An 18,132-nucleotide genomic window follows, 5' to 3' on the forward strand; every position below is an offset into this window, starting at 1 on the left:
TTCTTTTTAATTCTAAAAAGTAGAATAAAATTGGCAAGTTGTAAATATCAACAAATCTGCAAAAAATTCCACCTTCTATGTTAAAATCATTATCTTATTTTATAGGTTTTTGATATGCTACCAATTTGTTACTTTGCAAAAAGGAATCAGAAGTGTTAACAGCAGTGAGAGTCTTTATTTATTTATACGGTCACTTGGCAAATGAAATACACTGGAAGTTGTAGTACTGTGTATATACATTTAATAGAAATATTACAAATAGATGCAAAAATACACAAACATTCATATGTTTCTAACAATGTGTCATAGTTTGCTTCAGATAATTGTGATTTTGTAAACTGCTTGAAAAAATGATACATGTAATGATATTAATAATTCCCATCATTGTGTGGCTTCACCCACAGGTGACATTGCATCTTAAAATACACAAAATATTCTAGACCGTCCTTCATGTTTACCTCAAACTTCATAGAATCACATTCATCAAGTCCTCGAGTAGTAGTGGATATGTAAGGTCATTTAAACAACAATCCTTCATAAAAATAAAAAAAAGGTAGTGTAAATAGTTTAACATGTTAAGTGTTATTATCTCCCTTCAGCTAACAGTAATGGATGTGATCCAAAACCACTCACAAGGCTTATATAGGATCTAAAGTTTGGACCACATGTGTCAGCTGAAACAATGTATTACTGGCATGTCAGTACTGATGCAGGAACTGTTTAGAAGCGGCTATTTGCCAGGGTGAGCACAAAGCGTGGCAGTCGTAGGAATGAAGGGACAACAACTGAGAGCCAGGAGAGATATGGGACCTGAGTCAACAGGAATTTTAGGGAGGTGTAGTCAACTACACTTCGCCCTGGAAATAAACAGATGGACATAATATTAGAATGAGGTGATTGCATATAATGGTGAGACCAAATCTCTAATCTTCAAATGTTAAAAAAAACCCTGAAGAATAAATACAAATTTACCATCAATATCTTGAATCCCATAGCGCCTTGCCAGGTCACAAGTCATTATAACTTTCCCAGTCAGCGACATCAGACTTTTATCTTTCAGACAGAGACAGAAACCACAACAATGTATGTTTACTTAGCAAACAAACAGTCTCTATAAAATAATCAGCAATAAAAATCAGTTCCTGAAAATATTTTACAGTGAACAGCATAGGCAAAAATCAAATATGTGCATACAGTTACTCAAATGCTCACTTGTATAAAGCCTTTCTGGCTGAAATTTAGTGGCGACTCCAGGAGCTCTATTTTCATGCCAACTAAGAAGCTCATATTTTCCTGCACCACCCACCTGCTCGGTGCACTTACATTCTGTAATATTTATTTGGTGAAGGCACGCCCATATAAACCTCTCTGAAATTCACACAAACCACTTTTTTGTTTTACTCATGTTTACACTTTTATTTCTGGTAATGGCATTAATGCATGCAAGACTGAATAAACATTGATGACTTATTCTTACCAGCTTGCATCATGTACTGACAACCTTTCTTTTACTCTGTTGAATCTCTTTAAGCCATCTGAGGGCAGCAGGTAGCTTGTCTGATCCATCTGCAGTCTCTAATTGGAGTGATGTTGACAATTATGAACGGCAGATCTGCTGGTTAAATTTTGTGTAACTAGTACCAGTTTGACCAGACCGTTGCAAAATAACCGCAGAAACCTCCGGGCTTATGTGCATATCAAACTTGTCAGTTATGATGAATAATTCTGTACAGTTTCTAATGCAAATCAACAGGTCTGGGAAAAGTGTGGATGGTGATGAGCAACATGTGATAGAGACTGAGTTAAATTTTATTTTTAAAAACCCCAAGTTATTTGTGGATCATTATCAGAATCATGTGTGTGTCTGTCGCAATATGAAGATTAAACTACAACTATTTCCCTCCCAAAACGTCAGCAGTTATTTTAGCATGTAAAACATTAAAGAGATCATATTATGCCCCTTTCCCAGTTTAATATTTTCATTTTCATGGTCTATTGACAGACATTTGCATGTTTTTATGATAAAAAATTACCTAGTTACAATGCTGAGTGTATACTTGTGACATCACAACCTTACAGAAGTCCAAACTGCTCCAAACAAGTGCATTTAAAGGCACAGTTTCTGAATACAGGCTGTGTTCATTTCTCTGTGGAATGAGCGTTTTGATACTTCCACACTATTTATATAGCACCTAGACCTGCTTTATAATCAAAAATGAAATGGAAATCTCCCTTTCTACAGTATGTCCCATTTAAAACAGATTTAAACTTTAAAAATACCTTTTAAATTCTTTTTTCATTTTATATATGGCACTACAGTTTTATTTAACCTCAGATGGTTATTGTATGGATCATTGTGATAATGCGCTGAAACATGGTGATCACTGGATCATCAGCGTGTCCAGAAACGTGAATTAAACTTAAAAAGAGTTATCACCTGCCTTTGGAAGTATATTTGAGCTGCTGTATTCATATTTGAAACTCTACACATCCCAGACAACAATAAGTTTCTTCTGAGGTAGTGATTGGCCATGATTGTCACGCCCTCTTAACACACCCACTTATAATTTATGATAATTAATTCTTTCTGGTCCCACCCCGTATGCAAGTGCGCCTGGTGAGCCTGGCCATGAATATACCAAAAGTGCAAACGCACTGTGCAGGATGCACTTGACTGCGATGTGTGCCACGCCGCTTGCTTCATGAAAGTAGAGCCCCAGGAGTCAACTGTGAAGTGAATACCATCTTATATATTATAATCCTACCTTTTGCCAGGTTGACTATGCACTTCCCGCTCAGTTCTGTGGTTTCTCCAGCAGCAAATACATCTTTAAACTGAGGAAAAGAGAATTTATCAAACCAGCTTAGGTAGTTTCCATGGAAATGCATTTGCTGTCAGAAGAAGAGTCTACCTTAGAATTTACACCCTCTGGTGTATCCTTCTCCAGTATGAACTGAGACACCAACTCTGTCTGCACTGCTCCTGGCCACAGGCTGACAGAAACCACTCCCCTACTTTTCAGCTCAACAGCCATGTCTGCTGCCAGCCTGTCACACTGGAAAGAAACCGCAATAGAAAACAAGTTTTTATTGTACATAAAAGGTGTGCCTATAGAATTTAGATCTAATTATATGTGTGTTTGTGTTAACTGGGAAAAGAACTTACAGCGGCTTTACCAACGCCGTATGGCACATTGAAGAGATAGCGCAGCCCTCCCATTGACGAAATAGTCACTATCAAACCTCGGCCTTGAGCCACCATCAACCGGGACGCGTAAACTGAGAAGAAATAGTGGCCCCTGCCAGATAAATAAAAATAGAAAGAAGTCATATAAATCTTATTTTGATCAACTATTATTTTTTTGAGGTAAATCAAATTTTTGTAGAGAAACGTAAAGCAAGACTACAAATTGTAACCGCTTGGATTTACATTAAACATAACACAGTATGCTTCATATCTCTAAGTTTCATCTTTGTATTGTTATGAATTCTTGAAAGAGCAACGCCTCCGAGTGAATTTCCACTGAACTGAAAACTAAAAAAAGAAGGTCAAATAAAGAGCAACAGCTGATGACTGGAAATATGTCCTTAGAGGAAATGACTAAACAGTTCACTGGCAATGACTCAGTTGACTCTGCTGTATCAGACATGACGGAGCACAAAGGCCTACCTGAGCCCTGTGTTGTTGATGGAATCCCAAATAGACGGATCTGTTTCCCAGAACTTCTTTCCCATATTCTCGAAGATATCCTGGGGTAACACATCATGTTTTTAGTTCAGGTAAATCACACAGTGGGCTGTTTATGGTTGGTCCTCTTTCATACTCTTCCCTTTCATTCAAACAGCTTTTCTCTACATTAAGTGTCGTAATGGTACCAACCTGTACCCCAGCGTAGGCATTGTTCACCAGGATATCCAGCCTGCCATTCTGTTCACGTTTGATTTGTTCAAACAGTTCTTCAATATTTTCGTCTTTTGTAGAATCACAGATAACTGGCACACAGTTTCCACCCCTCTCCTTAACCTGTGTTGTAAATAAACACAACCACTGTGAGCCATGTCAGCAAATCCTGACAGACACAATACTATTACAGCACTACAAAGCAACTTTTTCTAAGTTATCCACCAACAAGGACTGGAGGGAAGAATTCACAGATTTGTGAGTTTAACAGACTGATCACAAATTGATGACACTTTTAACAGCAAGAAATAGGTTTGAGAAAATTCCTTTTTTTTTATCTACCTAATAGCGATTTAATTTAGCAACTATAACAAACACAAGCTCATAATTTCACCTGTGCAGCAGTTTGTTTCAGAGTCTTCTCCTGGCGTCCAGTGATGTAGACGGTGGCTCCTGCCTCAGACAACTGGAGAGCTATTCCCCTACCAATGCCTCTGGAGGCACCGGTTACCACACACACCCAGCCAGACAGGGACATTTTTCTCTGGAGTCAGAAGACAACACAGCATATATGACACAGTGAGCTCAAATTGTCTGGTAAATATGTACAGAGGTAAAAAAAAAAACAACGTTGCAAGAGTGTTGCATAAAGGAAACTCTCCCGCCCCCTGTCCAGAGTTAAGAGGGGCTATATTTTTACGTAACACAACTACATGGTTTAGTAACTGCTATTCAACATTATGCCTATACAACTGACACACTACTGATATCTACATATCTACTGATTATCAATCATAGGGGTGATATCACTGATCAGTGACTCATAAGTGATTAAACGTTAGCTAATGTAGGGTAAGGGTGAGTAGGCTAAGTTTTACTTGTGAAACACATAAATGTACTGTGGGAGGCAAGTACAACAACTTACAACATAAAAATGATAAGCTGTGGCGACATATACAATAAAATCCCCTCAGTTTCTCATTTTAGAGAGAATATGTGTTATGAAACGAGTTCTTACTCATAATAACAACACACATTCATGTTATACATGTTTTCTTTCTCGTTTTTAGGTTAACTTTTAATTGTTCACAACACACATTTTCGTTTTAATAACAATAGTAACAATAATTTTACGGGTGTTGTAACGAAATTCTTCTCGTTAGAACAAGTTATCTCTTTATAACAGACTTTAACAACGACAAAAATTCAGTTAAAACCTAAATTGACGGCTCATTTGGATTAAATTTCGTGCTTAATCTGACTGCCCTGTTAACAAAGTAAAAAAAAGCCCAAAAACAAACAGACAGAAATCTATTGAATTTGCTAAACTGCATCATCAAAAACCTTATTTCACAGAAGGCGCTGGATCTGGTTCGTCAAGTGCCAATAACTGTCCCGGCAAGGAAACGTTTTGGTGCAAATTTCACGGCTGGTTTATGCTGCTGTTGTGATATCCGACCGTGTTGCAGAGCCTCAAGCTATGAGTAATGTGACCAGTGTTACAGTTACGAGCCTATCACCGCGAGATATCGTGAGATATCGCGAGAAGACGCGGAGAGAACAGAATACAGCAGCTGGGTCACTGAGGAGTCACCCTTGATGTATTATAAGAGCTCTTGTTATACATCTGTGGGATTCACGGGCGCCTCTTCCTCCTTCGTTTGACTGCTCGAGAACAGCGCATGTTCGCCCCAGATATTCAAGTTGTTATGGGATTAAACACTCAAACAGTCATGACTTAATATCTTAATCAACTATCGATGACATTTTGAGTGTCAAATAATCCTTTAAATGATTGAAAAACGCATGCGCTTCAGCCTGTTGTGGTTTCGTTGATTAGTTGATTGGCCAGTGAACTATCTTACAGTCAAGTCTTTGGTATAACTTCAATGCTTTTTTAATTTAAATATACACACGATGGCGCCATAGTCCTTCTAAAAATCCATGTAGCTCATGAAGGTAGTGATAATAATAATGATGATTATGATCAAAGGAAGACGTTGGAGTTGTGGTTGTAGTGGTAATAGTAATACATGAATAATAGGATATTAAATGTTACAAGAACATTTCCAAATACCCGAGGTACAACTCTCGGCTGTGTATATGAAAGCTATTCAGTGGCTTCAAAAATTATTTTGTTCAAACATATTTTTATTGAGCAGTTTGGGTTAAATACAGAACAATTAATCACTTTTTGCTCCAAAGCCAAAGGATGAGTTATAAAAGTATCCACTTGACAGTAACAACAAAATAAACCGTGGAGAGGTAAAAAAGGGAAAAAAGAAGCAACAAAGAATCTAGATAATCCCGTCCCGTCACCCTAACCCATTCAACTTCTGTGCATTTCTTCACTCACTCACATTCTTTCACATTTGCAGATTGTCTGGATCCTGAAACTGACTCAACTAATTGGAATGCAGAGATCATTAATGTTATTACTCCTGTTCATTTTGTACCATTGGCATGTCAAATGTCATGCCAATAGTAAAATGAATGATTTTAGGGTTCTGGTATTGTGCAGGCTGGCTCACTGTCACACTGTCATGGTTTACTGGGACAGTTGAATAGAACAGAGCTGTCGTTAAGGTAATTAAATACACCTGTGCTTTTCCTACTATGACAAGTTAAAATGTCTGCTTGGTGTTATTGATGTGAAAAGCTTGAACCAAAATAAATCACTGGTGAAGTCAAACAGTTTCACTGTGGGTTGTGGCAAACACATTGAGGGACATTAAAACATTAAGTTACACTTTACCACAGTCTGATTCCCAATTTACCACTAGGTGACTGAAATATGAAGCCAGAAAGCCTGCCAATCCTCATATAATACACTTTCTATAGCATGGAAATTAGTGTACAGTATTGAAATGTCTGGAAATATGTTATTGTTAGAAATATCGAAAAACTTGGGTTGAGTTTAGGCTTAAAAATGTTATGGTTATGAATGGTTCATAGTTTATAATTACATGCTTGTTACACATACAACAAATCAGCAACAGAAACAAAATCTTCAGCTAATATCTTTAATTATGTGATAGTTGACATCACACAAATAAATAGTTTCTCAGCATTACCAGTTTGTATTTGACCTTAACTTAAACTGTTTTGACCTAAAACTAAACTGTTATCACATTGGAGTGGGAGTCGTGGCCAGGACACTCTTGCAAGTCAGCAAGAGATTTTTTAACCTCAGTGGGATTTTCCAGGGAAAATACAACAAAACAAATTACAAAATATGACCTAGGTAAAAAAGATTGAGTTAATCATTATCAACACATGAACATTACGGGAAATAACTGTAAACAGATTTTAAAAAAAAGCTCAGACCTTGATTCAAGCCAAACTCAGATGTCATAATTTCCAGCATTGCTTCACCCAGTGCTCCCCCTAACAGAGGTCTTATCAGTAACTGTATCTGATGGTTTAGGATTAGTGATTTAAAATTTTGTGTGGATTAAAAGTCTGGTTAAAGTTGACGTTTACTAAAGTTGTAGTATGTAAGGATATTCTGTTCCTCCTGTAATATGAATCAAGTCACAAGTTGGATAATCGTTGTGATCTTGTGACTATTTAGGACTGTCTCAGTCAGCAGTAAGTAAGCTAGTGCTCAGCTAAGTTTTATATTCTATCTGTTGCCTTCTGACACTTGCATGAGCGAGTGTGTCCCATTAAAGACAGGACTTTTGTAGTAGAACATTGTTTAGTGGGTGATTATTGTCAGTAGAAGATAAATTATATTCTTACAAATTTTGCAGTCTAACAGGAATTCAGATTTTTTTGTCTTCATAAATCCAGTGCCAGTTTTGTTGTGCACTAACATTGTGGCATTGCCCTTATTTGTCATTGAAATGAAGTTGAAACACGTATTTGCCAAGCGTCTTTTTATATATACTCAGAGTTTGTGCTGAAAAACATTTTAATTATTAACTCAGTGTAAATAGATGCGTTTGGCAACTGCAACCTGTCAGTTGTAGAGTTGCTTATCATACATTCATGACTTGTAGCTTAAAATAATAAGTGGAATGAACATCGTACTAAGAATGAATTAAAATTATATTAATATACTTTGTCATAAGATATTTCAGTATATTAGTATATTTGGTTAAACAGACCTGTTTACTTACTTAATAAATTGGATAGTCACAGGCTGGAGGGATGATAGATAAGATAGATAGATAGATAGATAGTATTATACTGTAATCCAAAAGTCAACGCCGCCCCCACACATTCTTCATTCAGCTGTGTATAAAAGCATTACGACAGCAGAAAGAACAGAAGGAGAAAGTTTTATGATAGAAGCGCAATGGCTGGAGGGTCTCCCTTTATTTGGATTGCCCTCCTTCTCTTCTGTGTTGTCCAGGCTTCTGACAGCAGACACGGTAAGCAACAGTAACTCATCCACATTGCACTCATTTAGTAAGGAGCCAATTAATATAAATGTTTTTAAAACTCTGACAGTTGATGTGGATTTTTTTCTTTGTCAGTCGCCTCAATCCATGATGATGGGAAAACTTTAATCGGTCATACAGGAAATCCAGAGCTGGACAAGATCATTTCAAGTATCCCAGTGAGTCCCCTAGACTGTGACTTATCAAATGAGAAAATATTCATATAAACAATTTAATACAGATTGATAACAGTGTCCTCTACCCTGTTGACCTCAGATCACCCTACCAGAAGGAATTGATCCCAGGAACATAAATGTAACGGTATGTAACAAATACTTTTTAGGCTTATACATATCTCATTTGGTTTGTTTTCTACATAAAATGATTTTTTAAATCTACTTTTTTCATTTATTTCAATGAATTCTATATGTTTTGTTCTCTTACAGTCAATTACTGTCAAAACTTGTGTTGGTGAGTGGTTCTTTATACTTATACTTAACAATATGTGCATGTCAGACAAATCATACAGCAGATCATGTGCACTGATTATATGTAGAATACTTACCAGTTACAGTGACACGGTTACAGTACTGAGCAAGCAGCTTTTGTATTAGGTAGCAGCAGCACTGTTGACTGAGATACAAGTAACAATTCTCATTGCAAGTGTGCACAGTAGGTTAAGGCTGACATTGCGCTCTGTCTATTAACTTGCTGACTTGCTGTCTTTGTCAGGTGTGAAGGAACAGCTTACTTTGCTTAACAAGCAACTTCAACAGGCAACTCTCCACAACAACCAACTAGGTTAGTATACATCCTTTTAGTAGGAGTTGGCTTACTATAGCTCTGATATAACTGATATAACCTCTGATCTTTCTGACAGATAATGAAGCGTTTGGACTGAGGACAGAAATCAGACAGCTGAAACTGAAGCTTTCCACATGCAGTGCGACAGCCTCAGCTATTACTAGCTGTAAGCCTTTTATTGTAAATTATACTCTACATATGTGGCACATGTGAAACGGATACACTTTGCGCAACAAAAATACATGTTAAAATGTATCTTTAATTCCTTGACAGCTTATAAAACCCAGCTGCAAAATAAAATGAAAGAGATCCTGGAGAAATTTGATAGCGACACTTCTCTGAGTAAGTTTGAGAGTAAAACCTCTCAATTTTCATTTAATATTTTATAGCACATATCACCATTTCTTCAGATATTTTTTTATCACATGGTAATGCCAAGTTTCTTTCTAGTTCTGAAGATCATTGCAATCACCAGGGAGGTAAATACGTTACAGAAGAAGATCGAACTTGCTTCTAATTCTACTGAAAGTACTATTGACATTACAGGTGAGTGCTGTTTCACTCCTTTGTTCTATATCTGCTGGCAAAGTATTTTCAATTTAGCATCCTGAATATTATTTATTATCTACAAATATTTGAACTCAGCTACAACTGTTTGATATTCTTCTATAATGCTAAACGGTTTTGATGGAAAACTTTCATATCTAAACTTGTGTCTCACAGTGCTGCAGAGAGAGCTGCAAGAGAAGAGCCATGAACTGAATTTGAAGACGGAGCAGATTAAGAGAAGCCACCCGAACTCAGTGCTCAGTAAGAGCTTTAAAAAAATAAACAAACCTTTATTAGACATTTGTAGAACAGCTGAGCAGTAAACAGCGACGAATCTCAAGGGCAGATCCTATTGTGATTTGTGCCAACTTATTAGATATTCACAAATGGTTGACTTGTTTTTATATGTGTGTTCAGTTCTTCAGATCCTCTCACTGCAAAATCAGATCTGGGATTTAGAGCAAGCAGAGTCAAGAAGAGGAGAAGCCAGTCCTCAGCAAAGCCAGAGAATTCTGGGTAAATTGTTGTACCTACCTGCATGTTTAGATATGAAAAGTGCCTGTTCATAATTCAGTCAGTACATTTGAAGTGAGACTATGTAACTTTTAAGAGGAGAAATAACTTACGGTTAAAACATTGAATTCATAAGCAATAAAACACACCCTTGCTCAGTTCAATTCACTCAGGGTTTTTTCTGCTACAGTCTTACTAGTATGTTAGCCAGTGTCAGCAAACTTTAAGTAAATATTACTTTATAGTGTACATTACTGTGTCACTTTGCTTAATTTATTACTTTTCTTCATTTCTGCTTCTAACAATACTGAAGCATTTTAGCTAAATGCCAGTAGTTTATACCAAATTAAGTTTAGCATTTAGCATTATCTCATAATAGTCACTTGTTTCTGCCGTGGCAGCTGCTTAACAAAAGTTACAGTCTTGCTTTAATATCCTTTCACTTTATACCATCTTTATGTTTAGAAATTTAGTTTTGCAGAAATCCATCTTTTAGCATTTTAATTCTGTATTAATGATTCACGTTCTGCTAATTCCCATCAGCTCTACAAGTACAGCTGAAAACGAACATCGATGAGCTGCGGGGCAAAGGAGATGCCGACTCAGCAAGTCAGTACATCTCTCCACATCTGTTAATATTTCCTTTATAATCTGCAATGTCAAAGGTTCTGTATCAAACATTTCCTGACACATGTTCTCTGTTGGTCCTCTAGTGCTGGAGCTGGTTTCTGTGCACAGTCAGATCACAGTGATTCAGAGGATGATCACTTACCACACTGAGAAATCCAGGACTAATGCTGCTGGTGAGTGACTATACTGTGCGTCTGGAGATCTCATACTGTTGTGGACCTGGTCTTATTATCTAGAGCTGCTGTAAGTCATCATTTTTTGTTTCTTTGGTTAGATTTCCAAAGGCAATGGAGGCAAAAGGTCGAGCTCCTTAAAAAGAAGATTTTACAGTTGAATCGTGATGAGAATAACTCAGAACTTAGTAAGTGTGCAATTTTTAAAAAAAAAAAAAAGCAGTTCAGTTGTTATTGTTGTGGTTTACAACAGCATTGATTTGACATCTTCTTTCTTTTTTCTCCAGCCAAGGAAATTTTGGAACTGCAGAGCAAGGTGGATCATTTTCGACAGTTAATGTTAAACACCAAAACTACAACTGACTCCCTACTTAAAGGTGGATGTTCATACAGCTCTATGAACCTTGATTTACCTAAATAAGTTCAAAGTCACTTTTGTATATGTCTTTTTATTGTGAGATTATGAAATTATTACAGAGTGAACTTCTACAAATCTTTCTTCAAATGTTTTCATTACTTGTATAGTAAAATCCAAAAGGAAAAGATTGTTGTTGTTTTTTCATCCTAGAGCTAAGAGTTATGTTGGATGCGGAGAAGAAAAAGTTCAGCGACCTACAGAGACAACTGGAGGAGACAGACTTTACCCAGGCACAACTGAGTGAGTATGAGCTGCAGTTATACATAATAACTATTGCTTAGAATAACGAGTTTAATTTGAAATGAATATATATTCACTTTGGGAAACAAATCTCTAAATCACTGATGATTCTCATATTTTCTTATATCACCAAACCACTAAAAGCAAAGCAAAAACAAAGCACTCATATACAGCTTAAATTTGTCACCCTTAAAAATTCATAGTTTTAAAACATCTGTTTTTTTTTGTTCTTGCTGTTGGTTTTTTTAAATTGTATTTTGCTTGGAGCAGTCATAAAGGTTATCAACATAATGAAAGATGTGAGAGAGCTGCAGGATGACAAGCTAGAGACACCATCAAGAAATCAAGAAACCAGTGAGTTATCCTCTACTGCTACTATTTTTAAAGTCCTGCCAAAAAACGGCTGATAATTGCCAAAAATAGCTGCCATAAATATCTAGAAAGACTCAATTTGTTTATATGTCACTGTTGTAAATCAGCCCTTCAGACTGTGCTTCAAGCCAAAGAAAGGGAGTATGCCAGAGCTCAGGCTGAAATAAAGGGTGAGTGGGTTTTATCCTCATAATAAAACAATGACATAACAAAAAGCACCATTGCAAGTGAGAATTTTGATGTCCGGACTTTCTCTTTCCAAACAACAGAGCTGCAGAGGAAACTGCAATTAAAGAGTGAGGAATGCTCTGGACTTGAGGAAAGATATGAGCGTAAGTTGTTAACATGACTGCAGCTAAACGCTCCTATGATTTATGTTCCAGTTTCACTTCTGATTTGGATTATGTGTCTGTTTCCATCAGAGGTAAAGACTGAATTTGAGCAGAAGATTGCAGAACTGAACAGAACTGGAGACTCCAAAGTGGCACTCAGTGAGTGAAGTTACAATATTGTCATTATGGCTTCAGTACAGTACAATATTCATATTTAGCTGAGATCTCACCTTTTTCATGAGAGGTGTCCTCTGCTCAGTTCATCACCTGATAAGCTGTGTAATGATGTTTGCTTTGTTTTTCTGTGTCAGTTCTGAACGTGATAAACCTGCATGATGATCTGAAGGCTCTGGAGGATCTGATCTCCACCACAAAAGACCCAGACAAGGTCTCAGGTGAGTAACAGTGGTCACAGTCAATGTTTGACTCTGTTGTGCATTGAGAAATTTGTGTTCCTTACAATTATTATTTTTAAATATACAGGTAGAATAAGATCATTTCTCCTGTCTCCAAGAGTCAAGAACTGACAGAGTTCAGATCTCGCCACTAACAGTGAAACTATTGTTAAAGTAGAATGGTCTGATTTGGAAAATTATCTCACTGAGGTAGATTGTCAGAGTTGTCACTTTAAAGACTCTGTAGGAGACTGATGGCTGATGTTTTTCTGCCTCTCTTAGTCTTTCGCTTTGTCTCCCCACAGAGCTGCACAGGCAACTGGAGGAGAAGCAAGACGAACTGAACTCCAAGACTGAAGAAATAGAGAAACTGATGGCCAACCCCAAAATAAGTGAGCACATTGATTTGATACACTGTGATCATCAGGTCACTGTTTAAGTCCAAATCATTGTTAAAGGTGTAAATTCATAGTTGTTGCCAGATTTGTCACCACTTAAAATATCAAGTCTCTTGACCCCTTATAGACAGAAACTAAACCCTTTGGGATTAATTAAGTACTCTATCCACTACTAGATAGTAGATATTACTTTCTACAAAGCTAAATGTGTTGAATGTTTGAGAGAAAAATTCCAATTTTTACCCACAATGGATAAACTCAACCTAATATCGCTGCTTGCAATAACTCTGTTTATGCATCTCAGTGTGTTTCCTTGTGCTCTTTTCTTTAAGACACCAAATCCACTGATGTTTTGATTATTAACCATCAGCCTGTTGTCAAGCAAAAAGTCCTGTTTCACACACCATAAATACTTGTTGACTTGACAGCAGTTGATGTAGGTCATGGAAATATGGAGTAATAAATGGAGTAAATAGACATTTTGCATTTAATATCGAGGGCTGGTAAGACAGGTTTCTGAAGCAATAAACTCAGTCAAACCCACTGCATGTTTGTTTCTTTCAGTTTTAACAATCATTGAGCTGCAGAATGATATATGGGACCATCAGAAAAAGGCTGCTAATGAGACCACTGGTGACCAAAGAAAAGGTCAGTCTGTTTTAAATGCTAATGTAACAATTCAGAGTGACATTATTTGACAAATCAAATCACAAAAGATAAAATGTAATCTCATCAAGGACTATTTTTTTGTTCTAGAGTTGCAAAACAGAGTGGATGGTCTTATCAGTGAGATCAATGACAAAGACGATGAAAACACAAAACTGAGTGAGTAGGAAATAAATTTGAGCAGAAAGATTCACAGACAAGCTGTCCTGTTTATATAAGATCTTATTACGTTATTTACTATATTTTGACATCTTTGTGTGCTTCAGTGCTGAAAATCATGACGCTGCAGAGTCAAGTGGAATACTTGCAGAGACAGCTGTCAGAACACCAGAGGTCACAGACCGCTCAGGTAACCCGTAAGTATCTCTAATAATCCTTTACAAATCCCATATTCATTCCAATCCATACAACTAAAATAAAAAATGTTGTTATTGCATCCTGATTTTCTGTATATAACTAATTAATGTGTTTTAAATTTGTCTCAGAGCTCACAAACGAGCTCACAGCCAAGAAGAAAGACCTACAGAAATCAGTCAACGAGCTGAATGAGAAGAATCAGAAAGATGCCAAACTGAGTAAGTAAAAAGGCAACAAGGTGTCTACATTCATTATTAAAAATAATCTGAAATCTTTTTCGTCCTGAATAATATCTCATTTCTGTGTTTCTCAGTTCTAACAATCACTGATCTGCACAACCAACTCAGAAACCTAGAAAAAGAAAAGCGTGACGAGGCCCAAACAACTTCTTCTACAGTTGCTAGTGAGTGTTGTGGGAGAAAACCTTCAGCTGGGCCAGATGTGTCCAGGTTCCCTACCACACTGTTTAAGTATCTTTAAGGAAAAACATCAGACTAATCAAGAATAGTTCAATATGATATAAGTTTACTCTAAATTCAGTGTACATGTAAACCGAGCTGGTCCATGGAGCAACTGAAACAGAATCATGAAACACATGCATTTATACTAAGATTCAAGATTCAAGATTAATTTATTATTATCATTTTACAACGCAAGGTTGTATAAATGTAAATGTAGTTTGTAGTCCCTTTATGCTATCACAAAAACAGAAATCTTATAAATTGATTAGCAAATAATAAAACATTTTTTTATTTTGGAGTGTGGAGGATGAATTGAGGAATCTCACAGCCTGAGGAGAGAAACGGCTCTGTAGTCTGGTGGTACGACAGCAGATAACTCTGTATCTCTTGCTAGACGGCAGCAGGGTGAACAGGCTGTGGTTGTGGTGGGTATTGTCTTTTAGTATCCTTTGGGCTCTGTGCAGGCACTTCACCTCACCGATATCACTGATGCTCGGTAGATGGGTACCGATGATGTTCTGGGCGGTTTTAATCACCCGCTGCAGAGCCTTCCTGTCTTGGGCCGTGCACATTTCATGCCAATTGGTGATGTTTCCAGTCAGGGTGCTTTCTATTGCTCCTCTGTATCAGTTAACAAGAACTTGGGACGGGAATTTTGCCTTCTTAAGTTTCTGTAAGAAGTACAGTCGTTTCTGAGCTTTTTTTACAAGGGTGGAGATGCGTGATGTCCATGACAGGTTCTCTGTGATGTTGATTCCAAGGAACCTAAAACTGTTCACCTGCTCCACCTCAGCTCCACTGATGTAGACAGGAGTGTGTGTCTTTGCCTTCTTCTTTCTAAAATCAACAATCAGCCTCTTGGTTTTGTTGACATTGAGCAGTAGGTTGTTCTCTGTGCACCATTCTGCAAGATTGTTGATTTCCTCCCAGTATGAACTCTTATGGTTGTTTGAAATCTGGCCGATGATGGTGGTGTCATACACAAACTTCACAACAGAGTTCTCTCCATGTTGGGGTTTGCAGTCATGAGTGTACAGCATGAATAGGAGGGGACTGAGCACACAACCCTGAGAGGCTCTGGTGTTGAGCACTAGAGTGGAGGAGGTGTGACCACCAATCCAAGCTGTCTGGGGTCTGTCGGTGAGAAAGTCCAATATCCAGTTGCAGAGTGTGGTACTCAAGCCCGGAGTGCTAAGTTTTCCAATCAATTTCATGGGGGAGATTGTATTAAATGCTGAGCTGAAACCAACAAACAACATTCTGATGTAGGTGTTGGTATTTTCAAAGTGTGCGAAGACTGAGTGGAGGACAGTGGAGATGGCATCCTCTGTGGATCTGTTGGTTCTGCATGCAAATTGGTGAGGGTCCAGGCTGTCTGGGATGTTGTGTTTGATGTGCTGGAGAAGCAGTTTTTCAAAGCATTTCATCAGAACAGGAGTAAGTGCTACAGGGCGGTAGTCTTTCGACTAGACGCTGCAGACCTTTAAGGTACAGGGATGATGGTGGCTGTCTTGAAGCAGGTGGGGACACTCTCCTGTGACAATCAAGTGTTAAAAATGTCAGTAATAACATCAACTAGCTGGTCAGAACATGATTTTAGTACACGGCCAGGGATGTTATCAGGCCCAGCAGCTTTATTCATAATCACTCAGCAGGATTGTTCTCACATCTGCTGTAGATACTGATAGTGGCAGATCCTCTGGTGGCGGAGTGGACTTTACAACTGACTCTTTGTTGAGGATATCAAAGCGAGCATTGTGAGACGCTGTGATGTTCTGGATCGCCTGCCACATATCTTTGGTGTTGGTGGTGTTTAGGTCTCTCTCCAGTCTCTGCTCATGTCTCTGCTTTGCCTCCTTGATGCCAGCTTTCAGTCTTGCTCTGGCAGTGATGTATGTTTCCTTGTCACCTGACCGAAAGGCAGCTTTTTTGGCTCTGGATAGAGCCCTCACCTCTCCATTCATTCAGGCTCTCTGGCTGGGGAATGATTTTATTGTCTTTGTGATTACCACATCATCAACACATTTGCTGATGTATGATGTCACTGTTGATGTATATTCCTCAAGACTAATGTGGTTTTCCTGGGTGGCATCATCTCTAAACATGTGCCAGTCTGTGTATTCAACACAGTCCTGTAGAGCTGCTGTAGCTTCATCTGTCCACACAAACAGTTTTTACTAATGGTTTGACCCTTTTTATCAGCTGAGAGTAAGTAGGCAGGAGAAGCAGGGAAATATGGTCTGATAGACCAAAACGGGAACGAGGGAGGGCTTTTTTGCTGCCAGGAATGTTGGTATAAACATGGTCCAGGGTATTACTTCCCCTGGTGGGGATGTGGACATACTAGTGGAATTTAGGTAAAGCAGTACCACCTACAATAAAAATACCATCTAGTTGTTTTGTCATGTGAATGCTGATGACCTCATACTCTTTCTGTAGTGCATTTTTTGAATTTGCATCTATAGGAATGTAAATGGAAACAACAAACACACTGGTGAATTCTCTAGGCAGATAATATAGTCAACATATTAACATTAAAATCTGGTAAACGCCGTCCATCCACTTTGACTGCATTTGAGCACCGGAGCATCACTGATGTGAACACAGAGTCCGCCTCCCCTCCTCTTACCGGAGTCTTGTGTTCTGTTGGCACGGAACATGGTCCGCTCATGAAGTGCAATAGCTTGATCTGGGATGTTGGGATGGAGCCCGGTCTCTGTAAAGATGTGGACACAACAGTCTCGGATTTCCCATTGCCGAGTTAGCCTGAGTCTTATTTCCTCCATTTTATTTTCTCTGTGACCGGACATTAGCCAGAAGTAGGTTGGGTAGAGTAATAGCCTTAGGTCCAAGCTGGGTTAGCTTGGCTCTGATCCTGGCTCTCTTCCCTCTAACTACTACCCCCTCCTATTGAGACATCAACACATTCCTGTATCACTTAGTTCCATACACCATTATATTCTCAGGCACATCTAAAGTTACAAAACTAAATGATTAACCTTGACTGTTTGTCCACTTAGTAAGACTAAAAGAGTAGAATGAGACTAGAAGAGTAAAATAATGGAGTATATTCTTCTACAAAGAATATAAAAAAAGTAATTGCTTTATCTCCAAAGTAAATGATTTTATAACTTGATTGGTACTATATTGATAATGTCTGAACAGGTAAACATTTCCCACAGTGTCCTTTTCCTCCTTGGCATTATTGAATTCATGTATTAGCTGTACACCCTTCTTAAGCTGAAGCATAAATTACTTTTCCAGGGCTGAGGGAACAACTGAAGGCAAAAGAGGAGGAACACTCTCATGATCAGGCTGAGATCAAAGGTAAGTTAAGTCCTGGCATGTTGAGGTTGCTGCCACAAGAAATGAAAAAGAACATTACCTTACATTATGAATCTGTGTTTTGTACTAGCTCTGCAGAGTGAACTGAACCAGACGGAGGTGCAATGTTCAAGTTTTGAGCAGAAACTAAAAGGTGAGTGTTGTCTCAGTTGGTTTTTACTTACTGTCCCTGCTGGCCAACAATGTCTGA

At 38.0% G+C, this 18,132-nt stretch overlaps 2 protein-coding genes across 9 annotated transcripts in view; one reads left to right on the top strand and one right to left on the bottom strand.

The window, feature by feature from the left end:
- Positions 1 to 155: 155 nt before the first annotated feature.
- On the bottom strand, positions 156 to 5,399 carry dhrs1 (dehydrogenase/reductase (SDR family) member 1). Its single transcript, XM_067605056.1, has 9 exons — positions 5,246 to 5,399; positions 4,296 to 4,445; positions 3,881 to 4,024; positions 3,671 to 3,750; positions 3,167 to 3,299; positions 2,913 to 3,056; positions 2,766 to 2,835; positions 973 to 1,053; positions 156 to 857 (listed from the first exon to the last, which is right to left on the bottom strand). Exons 2-9 carry the CDS (start codon positions 4,437 to 4,439, stop codon positions 721 to 723), a joined length of 933 nt encoding a protein of 310 aa, XP_067461157.1. The 5' UTR covers positions 4,440 to 4,445; positions 5,246 to 5,399; the 3' UTR covers positions 156 to 720.
- Positions 5,400 to 8,133: 2,734 nt separating this feature from the next.
- Positions 8,134 to 18,132, top strand: part of si:ch211-14a17.10 (golgin subfamily A member 4) — a 50,019-nt gene continuing 40,020 nt past the window's right edge. For 5 of the 8 annotated variants that reach the window (XM_067605064.1, XM_067605059.1, XM_067605058.1 and 2 more), the window contains exons 1-28: positions 8,136 to 8,280; positions 8,386 to 8,468; positions 8,566 to 8,610; positions 8,736 to 8,760; positions 9,022 to 9,090; positions 9,170 to 9,259; positions 9,367 to 9,435; positions 9,544 to 9,639; positions 9,817 to 9,903; positions 10,060 to 10,158; positions 10,699 to 10,764; positions 10,869 to 10,958; positions 11,060 to 11,146; positions 11,246 to 11,335; positions 11,527 to 11,616; positions 11,887 to 11,970; positions 12,096 to 12,158; positions 12,258 to 12,320; positions 12,411 to 12,479; positions 12,632 to 12,715; positions 13,021 to 13,107; positions 13,678 to 13,761; positions 13,870 to 13,938; positions 14,046 to 14,135; positions 14,265 to 14,354; positions 14,450 to 14,539; positions 17,862 to 17,924; positions 18,013 to 18,075. In XM_067605064.1, the coding sequence (XP_067461165.1) occupies positions 8,205 to 8,280; positions 8,386 to 8,468; positions 8,566 to 8,610; positions 8,736 to 8,760; positions 9,022 to 9,090; positions 9,170 to 9,259; positions 9,367 to 9,435; positions 9,544 to 9,639; positions 9,817 to 9,903; positions 10,060 to 10,158; positions 10,699 to 10,764; positions 10,869 to 10,958; positions 11,060 to 11,146; positions 11,246 to 11,335; positions 11,527 to 11,616; positions 11,887 to 11,970; positions 12,096 to 12,158; positions 12,258 to 12,320; positions 12,411 to 12,479; positions 12,632 to 12,715; positions 13,021 to 13,107; positions 13,678 to 13,761; positions 13,870 to 13,938; positions 14,046 to 14,135; positions 14,265 to 14,354; positions 14,450 to 14,539; positions 17,862 to 17,924; positions 18,013 to 18,075 (2,161 nt within the window). In that variant the 5' untranslated portion in view covers positions 8,136 to 8,204. Of the gene's footprint in view, positions 8,281 to 8,385; positions 8,469 to 8,565; positions 8,611 to 8,735; positions 8,761 to 9,021; positions 9,091 to 9,169; positions 9,260 to 9,366; positions 9,436 to 9,543; positions 9,640 to 9,816; positions 9,904 to 10,059; positions 10,159 to 10,698; positions 10,765 to 10,868; positions 10,959 to 11,059; positions 11,147 to 11,245; positions 11,336 to 11,526; positions 11,617 to 11,886; positions 11,971 to 12,095; positions 12,159 to 12,257; positions 12,321 to 12,410; positions 12,480 to 12,631; positions 12,716 to 13,020; positions 13,108 to 13,677; positions 13,762 to 13,869; positions 13,939 to 14,045; positions 14,136 to 14,264; positions 14,355 to 14,449; positions 14,540 to 17,861; positions 17,925 to 18,012; positions 18,076 to 18,132 lie in introns of all 8 variants that reach the window. The other 3 variants (XM_067605065.1, XM_067605057.1, XM_067605062.1) reach the window with 3 other exon arrangements.

The sequence above is a fragment of the Thunnus thynnus genome, chromosome 12 (assembly GCF_963924715.1).
Source record: "Thunnus thynnus chromosome 12, fThuThy2.1, whole genome shotgun sequence".
NCBI classification, from domain to species: domain Eukaryota; kingdom Metazoa; phylum Chordata; class Actinopteri; order Scombriformes; family Scombridae; genus Thunnus; species Thunnus thynnus.